Source organism: Rhizoctonia solani, chromosome 1 (genome assembly GCF_016906535.1).
Source record: "Rhizoctonia solani chromosome 1, complete sequence".
NCBI classification, from domain to species: Eukaryota; Fungi; Basidiomycota; class Agaricomycetes; order Cantharellales; family Ceratobasidiaceae; genus Rhizoctonia; species Rhizoctonia solani.
This window is the reverse complement of record NC_057370.1, coordinates 3251749-3264671: the sequence shown is the minus strand read 5'-3', so window position 1 is coordinate 3264671 and position 12923 is coordinate 3251749. Positions and strand designations below refer to the sequence as shown.

General features: G+C 47.2%; 6 protein-coding genes across 6 annotated transcripts; 2 read left to right on the top strand and 4 right to left on the bottom strand.

Annotated features, from left to right (window-relative positions):
* Positions 1-1590: 1590 nt before the first annotated feature.
* RhiXN_04596 (uncharacterized protein) lies at positions 1591-2786 on the top strand (the record flags this gene model as incomplete). Its single annotated transcript, XM_043324413.1, has 4 exons — positions 1591-1725; positions 1781-2134; positions 2191-2466; positions 2520-2786. 4 exons carry the CDS (start codon positions 1591-1593, stop codon positions 2784-2786), a joined length of 1032 nt encoding a protein of 343 aa, XP_043176832.1.
* A 436-nt stretch (positions 2787-3222) lies between these two features.
* RhiXN_04595 (uncharacterized protein) lies at positions 3223-3609 on the top strand (the record flags this gene model as incomplete). The annotated part of the gene is made up of 3 exons (XM_043324412.1): positions 3223-3240; positions 3299-3413; positions 3485-3609. 3 exons carry the CDS (start codon positions 3223-3225, stop codon positions 3607-3609), a joined length of 258 nt encoding a protein of 85 aa, XP_043176831.1.
* Positions 3610-3795: 186 nt separating this feature from the next.
* RhiXN_04594 (aldehyde dehydrogenase family protein) lies at positions 3796-6095 on the bottom strand (the record flags this gene model as incomplete). Its single annotated transcript, XM_043324411.1, has 14 exons — positions 3796-4045; positions 4104-4186; positions 4237-4337; positions 4396-4478; positions 4539-4680; positions 4730-4816; positions 4873-5002; positions 5066-5217; positions 5273-5287; positions 5341-5357; positions 5411-5496; positions 5549-5827; positions 5877-5984; positions 6045-6095. The coding sequence occupies 14 exons, from the start codon at positions 6093-6095 to the stop codon at positions 3796-3798; spliced, it is 1584 nt and encodes a 527-aa protein (XP_043176830.1).
* Positions 6096-6425: 330 nt separating this feature from the next.
* RhiXN_04593 (uncharacterized protein) lies at positions 6426-7037 on the bottom strand (the record flags this gene model as incomplete). The annotated part of the gene is made up of 3 exons (XM_043324410.1): positions 6426-6500; positions 6564-6626; positions 6684-7037. The coding sequence occupies 3 exons, from the start codon at positions 7035-7037 to the stop codon at positions 6426-6428; spliced, it is 492 nt and encodes a 163-aa protein (XP_043176829.1).
* Positions 7038-7774: 737 nt separating this feature from the next.
* RhiXN_04592 (uncharacterized protein) lies at positions 7775-8466 on the bottom strand (the record flags this gene model as incomplete). The annotated part of the gene is made up of 3 exons (XM_043324409.1): positions 7775-7865; positions 7919-8067; positions 8125-8466. 3 exons carry the CDS (start codon positions 8464-8466, stop codon positions 7775-7777), a joined length of 582 nt encoding a protein of 193 aa, XP_043176828.1.
* Positions 8467-9026: 560 nt separating this feature from the next.
* On the bottom strand, positions 9027-11708 carry RhiXN_04591 (glycoside hydrolase family 128 protein; the record flags this gene model as incomplete). The annotated part of the gene is made up of 14 exons (XM_043324408.1): positions 9027-9158; positions 9211-9318; positions 9368-9466; positions 9525-9613; positions 9677-9864; positions 9918-9956; positions 10014-10074; positions 10136-10287; positions 10347-10436; positions 10889-11010; positions 11065-11172; positions 11229-11327; positions 11381-11469; positions 11522-11708. 14 exons carry the CDS (start codon positions 11706-11708, stop codon positions 9027-9029), a joined length of 1563 nt encoding a protein of 520 aa, XP_043176827.1.
* Positions 11709-12923: the final 1215 nt, after the last annotated feature.

Here is a 12923-nt window from a genome sequence, read left to right as displayed (position 1 = left end):
TATAGCTTATCTATGCCCATAATAATAGAAATAAGTTAGGTCATACAAAAGGTCTCGAAAACGGTTAAGGTTCAAGTTGGAGATGAGTGGGAATCGTGGTCATGGCTTTGATCTAAAATGTAATGTTGTCAGACCCGGGTGAGTATGTTACGGACAGCTGCAAATGTTCGGCTTGATAACATCGTAACTAGCTATTCGCTTATTCAACTTTGGAGAATTGTCTCCATGTATATGCTGGTTTTGTGTCATCAGGTCTGAGTAAGCGGAACAAATCACGTGCCAACCGTTTGGCCGGCGGTTGTTCGGGCTCAGAAACCCGGCCACGGCCACGCAAGTCTCGGCGAGACTGTATCCCGCCTTGACCTTGATTTGGTGGCAGATTTTTCGGCCAATCATGGACACGCCAAATGTACAACCACCACGCCGGACGCGCGTACTTAATTATCTTCCGAGCTGCGAGTTTATAAATCCTGCCGTCCACCTTTGCCATCCAGGTGACGCCATATTTAAGCACGACAATTTCCCAAGAGCCTCTACTCGTGTGATAAAAGGGGATTGTCCAGGTCTAGAGATCCTGGTTCTAGGACTGTGTTAATCGAGCTCCGCTTCTCCGATCTAGCGTTACATGATGCACGCAGTGCATTTTCGTCGACTTGTCAACAAGTCTCGGTGCAGGACCCGCATGGCTCTTGGTCGACCACCCATCGTGGTATATGGACCGTCCCAAGGATGGGTATCGCCGCTCCCTCAAACACACCAGGAGAACAGGAATTGCCTCAGGGCTGTTTGGTTTTTGATCGGTGGTGTGGCGGTGGTGTGCTGGACGGAGAAATTAGGAACCAAGGGACATGGTTGGTTGGTGAGTGCACACATGCTATTTTGGTGTTGGGGAGAAGGGCGTTTACATGCTGTTCCCAGCCCTGGGAAACTGAGGAATGGCAAAAGTTGCACCAAAAGAAAATGGCACGTTGACCTCTGTTTTCAATTTCCTCGGCTCAAGCTGATCCATACCAGGATCACATCCAGCACATTATTTCGTGTCATGGTGCTCAATGGGCCGCCATGCACAAGCACCGGGACTCGTCAAACAAGGAGAAGAAGTCATAATGGATCGCGTTGTTTATTTATTGTTATTATTTATAGAAGATTGCTATCAAGTTGGTGCGTGATGTCATTTCCGAAGCGAATTGATCGCATACTAAGCGTTCTGCCATAGTGAATATTCACGTCTGTCTTGCTATGTATTATTACTCTTCCACATGGGGAATATAGAAGTTCGCAACCGCAGCTGCACGTGATCCACTTGCGATTACCGAAGACAATGACATCACGCATAACGGTATGGTCCCGCCAGGAAGGTCTCATGACTATTTGGCGATGGCAATAGATTTTGCGCCAAAATGCTATGATATTTTGGAACGTCATACGCCGCGTCATTCTGTGGTTTCGAATGAACCATCCATCGCGTCATTGCCATTTTAGCGCCGCGGTCCCGCACACCTAACGAAACGAATAAAAGCTGAGCTCTCGGACTCATTCAGACTCACTACTCGCAGATCAACTTCGATACTCAAACACACTTCCATCATCATGAACTCCAACAACACCCACAACACCCACAACCCCTTCACTGGCGACGGTGTCACCAACACTCATAACCCCCTTACCGGTGACAAGACCGGTCCCCATCCCCCTCCTGGAACCAACCCCATGACCGGACGTACCGTAAGTCTTTTGACCATTCCGAATTTTCAAGATCTTATATGCGTTTCGTTTACAGAAGGATGGTAACCTTGGCCGCAACGAGCAGCAGCCCCCCGAAGCTCGCCACACCGGTGCAACTGGCCCTGGTACAGGCATGACCTCCGGAGCCAATACCCACAACACCCACAACCCCCTGACGGGCGACGGTGTCACAAATACCCATAATCCGATGACTGGTGGATATACCGACACTGGTGCGCATACGACTGGCCACACTGGAGCCCACACCAGTGTCACCTCTGGAACCAACACGCATAACACCCACAACCCCCTTACTGGTGATGGCGTAACGAACACTCACAACCCGCTGACTGGTGACAAGACCGGACCCAATCCTCCTCCCGGAACTAACCCTGTCACTGGCCGCACCGTAAGTCGCTCCTCCCCACAATGTATATTCACCTTACTCACATTTTCCTCGCAAAGAACGACGGAAACCTTGGCCGCCATGAGCAACAACCCGGTGGATATACCGGGACCGGGGCGCATACCACCGGCACTCACACTACCGGCACTCACACCACTGGCGCACATACCACCGGCCACACTGGCACTCACACTGGCGTCACTTCTGGTACCAACACACACAACACGCATAACCCTCTGACGGGCGACGGCGTAACCAACACCCACAACCCGATGACCGGCGACAAGACCGGACCCAACCCTCCCCCCGGAACTAACCCTGTCACTGGTCGTACTGTGAGTTTTAGAGCTTAGTTTAGACATAACGTTTTACTAATGATAAAAATCAGAACGACGGTAATCTCGGCCGCCATGAACAACAGCCTCTCGGAGCCACCGGTACCACCGGTACGACTGGCGCCGGCCCCCACCCCACGTCCACACAGGCCTCTGGCGGCGGAGCCAAGGCTATGATCGGCAAGGTTGAGGCCACCCTCGGCTCAATCATAAAAAACCCTAGCATGCACGCCAAGGGTGTCCAGAAACAGGAGGAGGCACAGGCTGCGAAGCTCGCCAAGGAGGAGGCCGCGCATGGAGATGCCAACATCCGTCACTAAATATCAACGCATTCGTAATTCTGTATACTAAATTCGATCATACTGGTACCAATTGTACAATGTAGTAATAATTGAATAGTCAATGATTTTCGTATTAACTTCAGATTTAAAGGATAAACCCCGTTTAGATATTCCCGCTTTGGTGGCTATATGCGCAGCGGTTTGGATCCAAATGGATCTTCGCATGGAATCTATCGGCTTGGTATCCACTTGTAGCCTTTTTCGAGTGGTCGTTCCTTCTTATCTTGCGAAGCACATCTAATATTGGACCCTCCCGTATCACATGGGACGAGTGACGTAGTCTTAATATAGCTCGCCATATCGCGAGGGAACTTCGCGCCATCGCATATAAGTATGTACTGGTAGTAAGTACGGACTACCAGGGTGCTTATACTTATCCATCTCCCCTTTGTTATAAACATCTGACTACATCGAAATGCCGCTCAGCGCCGAGGTGAGTTGTATCATGATATACTTCAACGCATAGATAAGGTGAATAAAATATTCACCAGTCCATCGTTGGCAAAGTCGAAGCAACTCTGGGCGGAGTTTTGCATAACCCATCGCTCAAGGAGAAAGGGCTAGCCAAGCAACACGCTGCAGCAGAAAAGTCCTCGACTCACCACGGTATGCCCATTGCGCTGCGATCATAGCAGTTTCATTAATCGCGCGCGTTGATTTCTGCACAACTGGTTTAGCCACCGAACCAGCTCCTACAGGTATTCCTCAACACAATCACAAAAATCCTGAGGAGGAGCTCGCTGCTGAAGCTGCACCAGGGGGGACTATCTTGGTTGGTGGAGGAGGGCGAGCGGTCGTCTAAGAATAGCTATCTCGGTACTCAACTCACGATACCCATGATATGAGATGACTTCGATAGCTTAAGGATACCGCTTATATGCTATATCTATTGATAATCTTGAATGAACCATTTTTGATAAAATACATTTATTCCATTAAGTTCACCCGCTCTATTTTGACATCATTAATTCATGCGGCACTTAATTTCTCAAACCAGATTTGAGGGGTAGATGAAATCTCCCAATTCGGCAAAACCCTCTTTAATACTCCTCGCGCTTACGAACCGGTAAAAGATGCTGATGCTTCCGGCCTTGTCGTTGGTTCCGCTTGCTCGTGCACCACCAAACGGCTGCTGCCCGACGACAGCGCCCGTGCACTTTTCGTTGTAGTACATGTTACCAGCTGCGTGGCGCAGAAGGTTGGTCGCACGGATTAGCGCAGCACGGTCATTGGAGAAGCTAGAATAAAAACAAATAAATAATGAAAGAGGGCAAACGTGAATGCGAGTAAGCTTACATGGAACCAGTGAGCGCATAAGTGGTAGTGCTATCAATCAGTTTGCATGTCTCGTCGAATTTCTCGTCGTCGTATACATAAATCTTGAAAACTGGATCAGCGAGGAGTATGTATAAATCTAGATTATAGTCACCGTCAGAACCGGACCAAATATCTCCTCGACCATTGTAACGGACTTGGGATCCTTGGTTAAAATGACGGTTGGCTGAACAAAGTAGCCCTTGGAAGAATCGCCTATACAAAATTGAACTCAGAGGTTGGGCATAGTTGATTAAATAGATTATCAACTAACCTGAGCCCCCGATCAAGATCTCACCACCAGCGTCCTTGGCCTTTTGGATATAGCTAGTAATCTTTTCGAATGCCGGCTTTCCACTGCAGGTGTGCGCATTTTTTTGTCAGCCTAGGCCCATAAGCGAAATAAAGTATGCATACATAACGGGACCAACAAAATTCTTCGGGTCAGTCGGGGGACCAACGGAAATCTTTCCGATCTCCTGGAGTAGCTTATCCTTGAGGCCACCATTCCAAAGAGAAGTCGGGACGTATAAACGAGACAAAGCGGAGCACTTTTGGCCTAACGGATATCTAAATATTTGCGATATTTGGCAGGAGGGCAAGCCTACCTTGGTACTCGAAAGCCGCGCGGATAGATTGTTGGACCACGCTATTGACATCAGCAGAAGGGTGAACGAGATGGAAGTTTTTGCCGCCTAGATCGTGGTCATCAGTATCCCGATAATTACCATGCTGCATATAATCAACGTACCGGTTTCACCCACAATGCGGGGGTAGCCTTTGTATTTGTCCATATTGGAAGCAATGTCCTTCCACAATTGCTTGAAAACATGTGTACTTCCCGTGAAATGAAGGGCAGCGAAATCAGGGTGAGCAATTGCCTATGGGATCGTGATATATCAATATGTGAAAGAATGGGATCGCTGGAAAATCAGTAAACTGACCTGCTGAACAACATCTGCTGGTGGACCTGGAACGAATTGAATTACACCGGGCGGAACCCCAGCTTCAGTGAAGATCTTATGGACGATATAATTGGAATAAGTGGCCGCAGGGGAAGGCTTCCAGACAATAACGTTTCCGACGAGTGCAGGAGCTACGAGCCAGGGTGTGGGTTAAATTCAAGTGAAAGACGTAATCTAACAACTCACCGGCGGACAAATTACCTCCAATCGCGGTAAAGTTGAAAGGCGAGACTGCGAGAACAAAGCCTCCAAACCACGATACTCCACACGGCTGATCGAAGGCATGATGAATTGGCCTCCAAAAGTCAAATTAGATAGACTTACTTCCAAACACCTGGCGAGTTCTTTGCTGGTTGTTGCTGATAAAGTTCTTCAACAAACTTAACTCCGAATCGAAGGAAATCAGTTAACTAAAAAGATCAATCAGTATTGGGCTGCTTTCCTCGATCAGCAGGATCTTACCTCGGCTGCGGCGTCAATTTCTGCCTGCCACGCGTTTTTCCCTTGTCCGAGCATGGTGGCCGCCATAAGCTGGTATCTATATTTCCCACTTGCAAGCTCGGCGGCTCTCAGGAAAATCGCCGCGCGATCTGGCCAAGGGAGGGACTCCCATTCGTAACGGGCACTTAGCGCACCCTTGATCGCCTCTTCGACTTCAGCGGGTCCAGCTTCATGATATGTGCAAAGATGGTTGGCGTGATCATGAGGCATCAACTGCTTGGCAATGCGACCTGTTTTGACCTGTACGCGCGTTGGAATCCGAAAATGCGTCTGATCGAGAAACAAATACCTCTTTGCCATTGATAATACATGGCACCTCAAAGGGCAGGTCTTTTTGCATTTGCGCAAGCGCTGCTTCCAGTCCAGCGCGCTGAGAGGAGCCCGGTGCATATGAATGCTATGATATCAATGATAGATCAGGGGAGCACGAAACAATCGCATACACCAACAAACTCACCATAGGCTCATTGTCGATCTGGGGGACCTTGAAGTGCGCGAGTGTAGCCATTGTCCAGTATAGTGTAGTTGAAGTGGTGGTGAAAGCAAAGTAAACTATTCGTGTTTTATAAAGCTTAATTATCGCGCTCGGACAAGGTCCGATATCCTCATCGGTTGGCGCGTGACTCCTCGATCATGTGGGTGTTATCGGACCCTGATCGAAGGCCGACAGCACGATCCTTTACCCATCTCAAGTCGCCAATCTTGGAACACTCCATATCACTCCGCTTTATTCACTGGTGCTTATTCGAAGGGGTCAAAAACAGAATAAAACAGAATAGATCACATAGTATTATTAACGAGAGAGATACAGTACTCATTAAACCTATCATCTACGCACTTAGACAAGGCGAGGATCCTCCTTTGGTGCTGAAACTCGAGCAGCTTGCGATGCTGCTCGCTGCTCAGCTATTTTCTATAAAATATCCGTAAATATTCCAGCTAAGATTGTGATAAGTGATGATTAAAATGAACTCACAGCCCTCAACGCCACCACAGAGCTCATAACAGAGTCAAGACTCGACTCGGCCATATCAGCGAGCTAAAAGAAATTGTCGGCACAAAGATCGGAGATTTGGAGAGATGTAAACGGACGCACCTTGTCACTGCTGAGGTTTCCGAAGTCCGCGAACTGCTCCTGGACTTTGCGACGATGGTCTTCCATCTTTTGCTGCGCCTCGTTCATCTCACGCCGATGGTCTCCCCAGCGTCCCCATCCCCAGGCACTATGGCAATGTCCAGCACGTTGTGTATCGTCGGCTTGGCTCATGAGCATCTCGCGCTTTCTTTCTCTTGACTGAATAAACCAATAGGTCGTGATACCACCGATACCGAACCAAATGAGACGGCTTGGACCGCGACACATAAATCTTGGACCGCGGGTGTAGTAGACGTGCGTAGGGCCGGGCTGGGGAGCAGATTGATGAGGCTGGAAAGGTCCGTAAGGATACATCTGGTTAAGAGAAAATTAAGTAGTTTGGGTTGAGATGCAAGTTGGTCGAGAGTCCAGTCGCTGAGAGACTGTGGATTGGTGACGTTGCCAAGTTATTGACTAGCCCTCCATTTATATTCATTGTAAAGCCAAATGTGTAAAACTCAAGATAAATTGCGCGTAGACTCGGCATGGACGCGCACACCAGTTTCGGATGTTACTTTTTGGAGTACGCGCGGCCGTGGTGAGAGCGGCAAGCAGTCGTCATCGGCCGGTCAGTTTACCGGCATCACGTGACCGTTTGACAGTTGTATGAAGATGTCCGATACTCATGCGGCCAAGTGCATTACTCGGCCTACTGATCTATATTTTCCAACAAAGGCATCTCCTTATGTAACCGTTATCCCGGGACTCGAATGAAGATAGAATAGGTCAAATGGCTCAGACAAAACAGAGATAGTATCGCATCAACCACACACTAATTTGAGTGTGCATATGTAGACCTAACATAACTATATTAAAGGAGCCTCTGATCGAGAGGCAATTTGCTGCTCAAATCTGAGCAAAGCGCGTGAAACGTCTCAAGTAACAATAAGCTCTTGCGAGTAAAGGGCCAATCAAATCGACTCTTATTGAGGAGGAAAATGGGCAGATTTAAGAAAATCAGTAACGTATATTGATATGCTCTAACTAGTGTAATCTAAATCCGACTACCTATCCACTTCGGACTCCTACATTTTAGAGCTCTGTAAGACTCCCTAGTTGAGGGTGATACCGACTGTCGCCAATACTCCAGCGACAAGACGGAAGTTCAGATCCACGATGATATGTCCACAAGTACTCATGACACTATTAAGTATAAGTTATTAGTTTAACCATGGGATTCATAAATAAAAGCTCACATTTGGGAGGTAAGCACAACTATGCCATCGACACAGGCCCCAACGTTTGTCAACAGGAGTTTCACCGCAGCGTCAATCTTGACGAAGACCCCGACCAATACCTGGATTCCGAATTTGAGTGAGAGCTTCAAGCATGCTTTCAGAACAACCTAGAGGGTTATAGATTCAGTCTTAAACGATTGGACAATAACATATAGTTAGCTCACAGCGATGATTGCAGCGATCCTTGCAGCGAAATCAGCCTTCACCACAGCATCGATGTCGGTGATGGAACCAATTTCTTTAATCGAGAGAGCAGAAGCTTCAACGTGTCCGACCATTAAATCTAGTTGAACAACGACATCAGCGCTGGCATCGGCCTTGACTATAGTCGAAATGCAAGTGTCGACATTGCTCTTGAGATCGACTAGTACATCAATAAGAGATTGGCATTTTTGGTCGCGAGTGGATAGGGCTCCTGAGGTGCCGGAAGCTGGGAGAGCGTAGGTAAAGATGCTCAATGAGAGCACAAAAATAAGGAAAGTGGCCAGGCGACTGAAAGCATGCATCCTTGGGTAAGGCAAAAGAATGTGGGTTGAATGACCAAAATTAGTTAGAAGGGAGAGTACCGATGAGGGTGATCCTCCCTCCCTCCCCCATGTTTTATACTCGGACTTGCTCCTTGTCGTGTTGGTGCCGAGAATCACCATCTTCTCCGTTTGTAAGGAATCACTTCGACCACAAAGAGAGAAGCGACAAGTGCGGGTCCTCCAGTCCGTTCGGCGTTGATCGGATGTGTCAACATAGAACCCTGCCTAGGTCTATTTGACAGCTGGTGTCTCATGGTCATATAGGTTTTTTGATTGGCTTTTTATCGTAGAGAGCTTGACATTTTCATTCAAGCCACTTGATTCGTATGCCCGTTGCTGGATAGGCTGCACGTTACGACGCATACAATCCTATAAATAAATCACATCTGCTCCCTCCCATCCAATCACTCAAGTTTAACTAACACACGTAGTCCACCATCCCAATATAGAAAGAAACGTTTGTAGTGCGATTTTGTGTAGATACACAATCATTGCCTGTGACCATATCAGCCCGAGTACCAGCTTCTCTATACATAAATCTATCCACGGTAAGCGACACCGTTAGCAGAAAGACTTCCATCGTCGTTGTAGAGAGATGAGCCTGTGCCGACCTCTCCTCCACCGGTGTTCGCAGAAATCTTGGAAGGTGAACTAGCACCGAACACAGCATACTTCCCATATAATTAGTGGACTGTAAGTAGAACTGAGAGATCGAGTACTTACGTAGGTGACATATGAGGCACCATCAAGGAATGACATAGCTTGCTTCAGGAAAGAAACCTGCTGGTCACGAGTGGCGGGTGATACTAAAGCAAACTCAGAGATAATCAACTACAGCAGATGTCAGTATGGTCTATTTTAGTCCACTATTTTCACGCACTTGGTAGTTGGGGAAACGATTATGAGCGTTTTGAACGTGGGACTGGAATTGTGCAAAGTTGTTACCATACCAGTGGATGTTGATATAGTCAAAATAGCACTAATCGGATATGGGAGCAATTAGCCCTGTTGATTTAAATAGAAGCTTGGGAACTTACACGACCGCCGCAGGCAGAGATAAAGGCAGCAGCCCAGTCAAGTCCCTGACCTGGGGTGGTACTGGAAGTAACGGAAGGAATAGCTTTTCCTAAATATTTAAAATGCACATCAGACACGAAGTATATGCTATGAGGTTACACCTATTACTTACTGATTTGGAGAGGATTGATGTATTGGATATACCAGTTAGCGGCGCTCGAAGCAGAGATGCCATTGATATCGGGCTCGTTGAGCGTAAGGACCGTATTCCAGCCCTGTTGGGCAGCACGTGTCTTGAGCTGAGAGATTGGCGAGGAGTCGCAATCCATGCAGCGCTGCATGCCAATCCAGTTCATGTTACTAAATAAATAACCTTAGTTTAAAAATCTGGGTTTACTTTCGACTGAACTCACGTGGTCACGGCAGGGCGCCAGGTCTCCCAGTTGTAGATCCTATGAAGCGGTGACATTCAGGTCAGACATACTGAGCTTCAGGAAAGGGGGACACACCATTGAACGTTTCCATTGCCGTTCGCTAGTGCAGTAGGGTTCAGGTTGCTCCCTTCGTTGTCTACCCAGGGAGAACATTAGTAAAACGGAATGTTTGTGGAGGGGAAATAATAGGAACGCACACCAAGGCCATGCGAGACCACGCTTTCCTGCCAGAGCGGATGGTGCCGCGGTGAGCAATGCCACAGCAATAGTAGCTATCTTGGACATAGAAGACATGGTTGTGTAGAAGAAAAGTGTGAGTTGAGTTGAAGGAGAAACTATGAGCTGACGACTGAAACTCAGTTCAGAACATCTATTATATACTCATCCTCAGAGTACAAGTAGGCGCACCTGTCCGTACTCGGTGCGACCGGATCGGTAGCCTCGGGGTAACCGGAGATCAGGCTAGCCCGCCTAACGCGCTCGCGGGCGTCCCATTCGCTTCGGATAAGGAAGTCGCAGTTTCACTAGTCATGCAAATCATAGCTCTGAGTGTTTTCAACGTAGCACATGGTGAATTTCCGTTAGTGTCTTAATCAGAGCAGCTCCGGATTCGCGTAGCTGTCGGATAATGTGGTAAGTGATTGGCGGGTGGCCGTCACGTGATCAGAAGAAGTAAACAAACCCCGATACGCATTAGCCAACAACGGGCTGCCTCACGTCTGTCGCCGCGATCCCCGAATTTATTGTGCCATTGAATTATATATAGCAAGCGAAGTTGGCACAATTCGCGTAGTCCTTGCGAGTTGCTCGGTATGTAGTTCTTGGCGAAAGACGCTTCCAAAAGCAAGTGATACATTACAAATATGAATACAGCTTTAACCCCAAAAGAAGCAAGGAATCTATGGTAAATCAGGCATGGGAAACATTATGAACGGATTTAGCCACGGTACGCGACCCCATTAAGCGTTAAGCTGCCATCATCACCGAACAAAGTCGATGTGGTTCCGGCGTAATCGGAGCCACCATTGTTATTCGTAATCAAGGCAGGAGAAGTGGCAAGGAATATCGCATACTAAAAGTAATTAATCACCCACAATAAACGAGACAGAAAGTATGAAGAACTCACGTATTCCACATAAGTTGTGTTATCTAAGTATGTCATAGCATTATTCAAGAAGGCTGTTTGGTCTTCCCGTGTAGCGGGAGGGAGCAACGCAAACTCAGTGATTACGAACTGAGATTTTAATGCTTTAAGTGACACCATTTTCTGACATTTTTTGTCCAACTTACCTTATACCCAGGAAACCTGTTACGTGCGCCCTCTATATGCGCCTTGAACTCTTCGAAAGACGAACCATACCAGTGTAGGTTGATGTAATCGAAGAAACACTGATCATTATCACATAAGCGAAGCTAGTCATAATTACGGCTTGAATGCCTACCTGTCCTGCGCAGGCTCGAATAAACCCGTCTACCCAATCAAGCCCTTGGCCTGCAACCGTACTCGATGTCACAGCTGGAATTGCCTTGGCTATTCTTCTCGTCATTCACTATCCATTTAATTTGCATGTTCCATAACTCACTGATATTTAGTGGGTTTATCCACCGTATATACCACCCTGCCGCGTCAGCTGGCGATGTTCCGCCGACAGGCAAGTCAGGTTCGTTGAGCGTGAAAACTGTTGTCCACCCTTGTCCAATGGCCCGAGCATATAGCTCTTTGATGGGAGATGAGGGACAGTCGGTGCACCTCTGGGTTCCTATGAACATTAGGCCACTGTAAATTGATTGCTTGTTCAATTATGGCTCCGTAGACGATCGTAATCATTGGTAACGCACCCCGTGGCACTGGGTCTCCAAGTCTCCCAGTTATATAGCCTACAGTGGGACTTTTCGTTTACAAACAATCTGTGTAAATCAACAAAATAAACTATACCATTGAACATTCACGCTGGCCAACTGATTAATATTTAAGTTTGTACCTTCGTTGTCTGAATAGCCGGAATGCCCTTGTTAGCTAAAAAAAAAATCGAACGCTCAAAACCACTCACACCACGGCCATGCAATTCCTCTTTTCCCAGCGCAGACCAAGTTAAAACTAAGCAAGAGAACGACCAGCTCCACTAATCTCAGCATAGATGCAATCTATATCCGGGGCTAAAAGGTCTTAGTAGAATGAAAGTGAAGGTGTACTTGGCTCGTGTCGATAGGATTTATACCCCCTGATGCCTCATTTCCAAACCCCTAGATCGACGTTTTTTTTTCCTCTCTCTTGTAGCAAATCAGGTGTTTGGACCCCAGTGCTTCTAATTTTCGCATGTGCAGTCGCGAGTTGTCATTGGATAGATGTGCCTGGCGCGGTAGGTGAGAAGCATATTCACACCGAAGTTTTAAGAGCGAAGAAGAGTTCTTTACCATGCGTGCGAATCCCGACTCCTCTGTTCCCCCTAATAATTCGATACTCCTATTCACGCAGCCCAGCTATAGGTTCAGTTGGATACTAGTCTAGCTAGGAAACCAACTGAATTCGAGATATTTGTATCGAACATCGATTTTTTTGGACCCATATCGATCCAACGCATAGATTTCTCTTGGCTGTGGTTTGGGCACGTTGCCAGCCCCTGCTCCACTTAATCAAACCACAGCACCCTGACTCCACCGATCCGCTCTGGGCCTATACATTTGGAAATATACACAGGGTCCGACCACAAATGACCACCCGACTTACAGATGCTTGGGTAATCCAAGTACATTCTCATTTTTGTATGATTCATAGGAATTTCAGTTTTACTTCTTTTTTTCACGAATATTTGATGAACTCTTCCGCTTTGCCCTCCACTTTGAATAAGATGCGTTCAACAAGAAACCACGAAGTCCATCTCGAGTTAAATTAGAAACATGTATAATTAAAAATTGTCAGATATACCAATGTTGATGCCAGTCTCACAACACTCTTAACCATTAAACACTAGATTATTCATATAG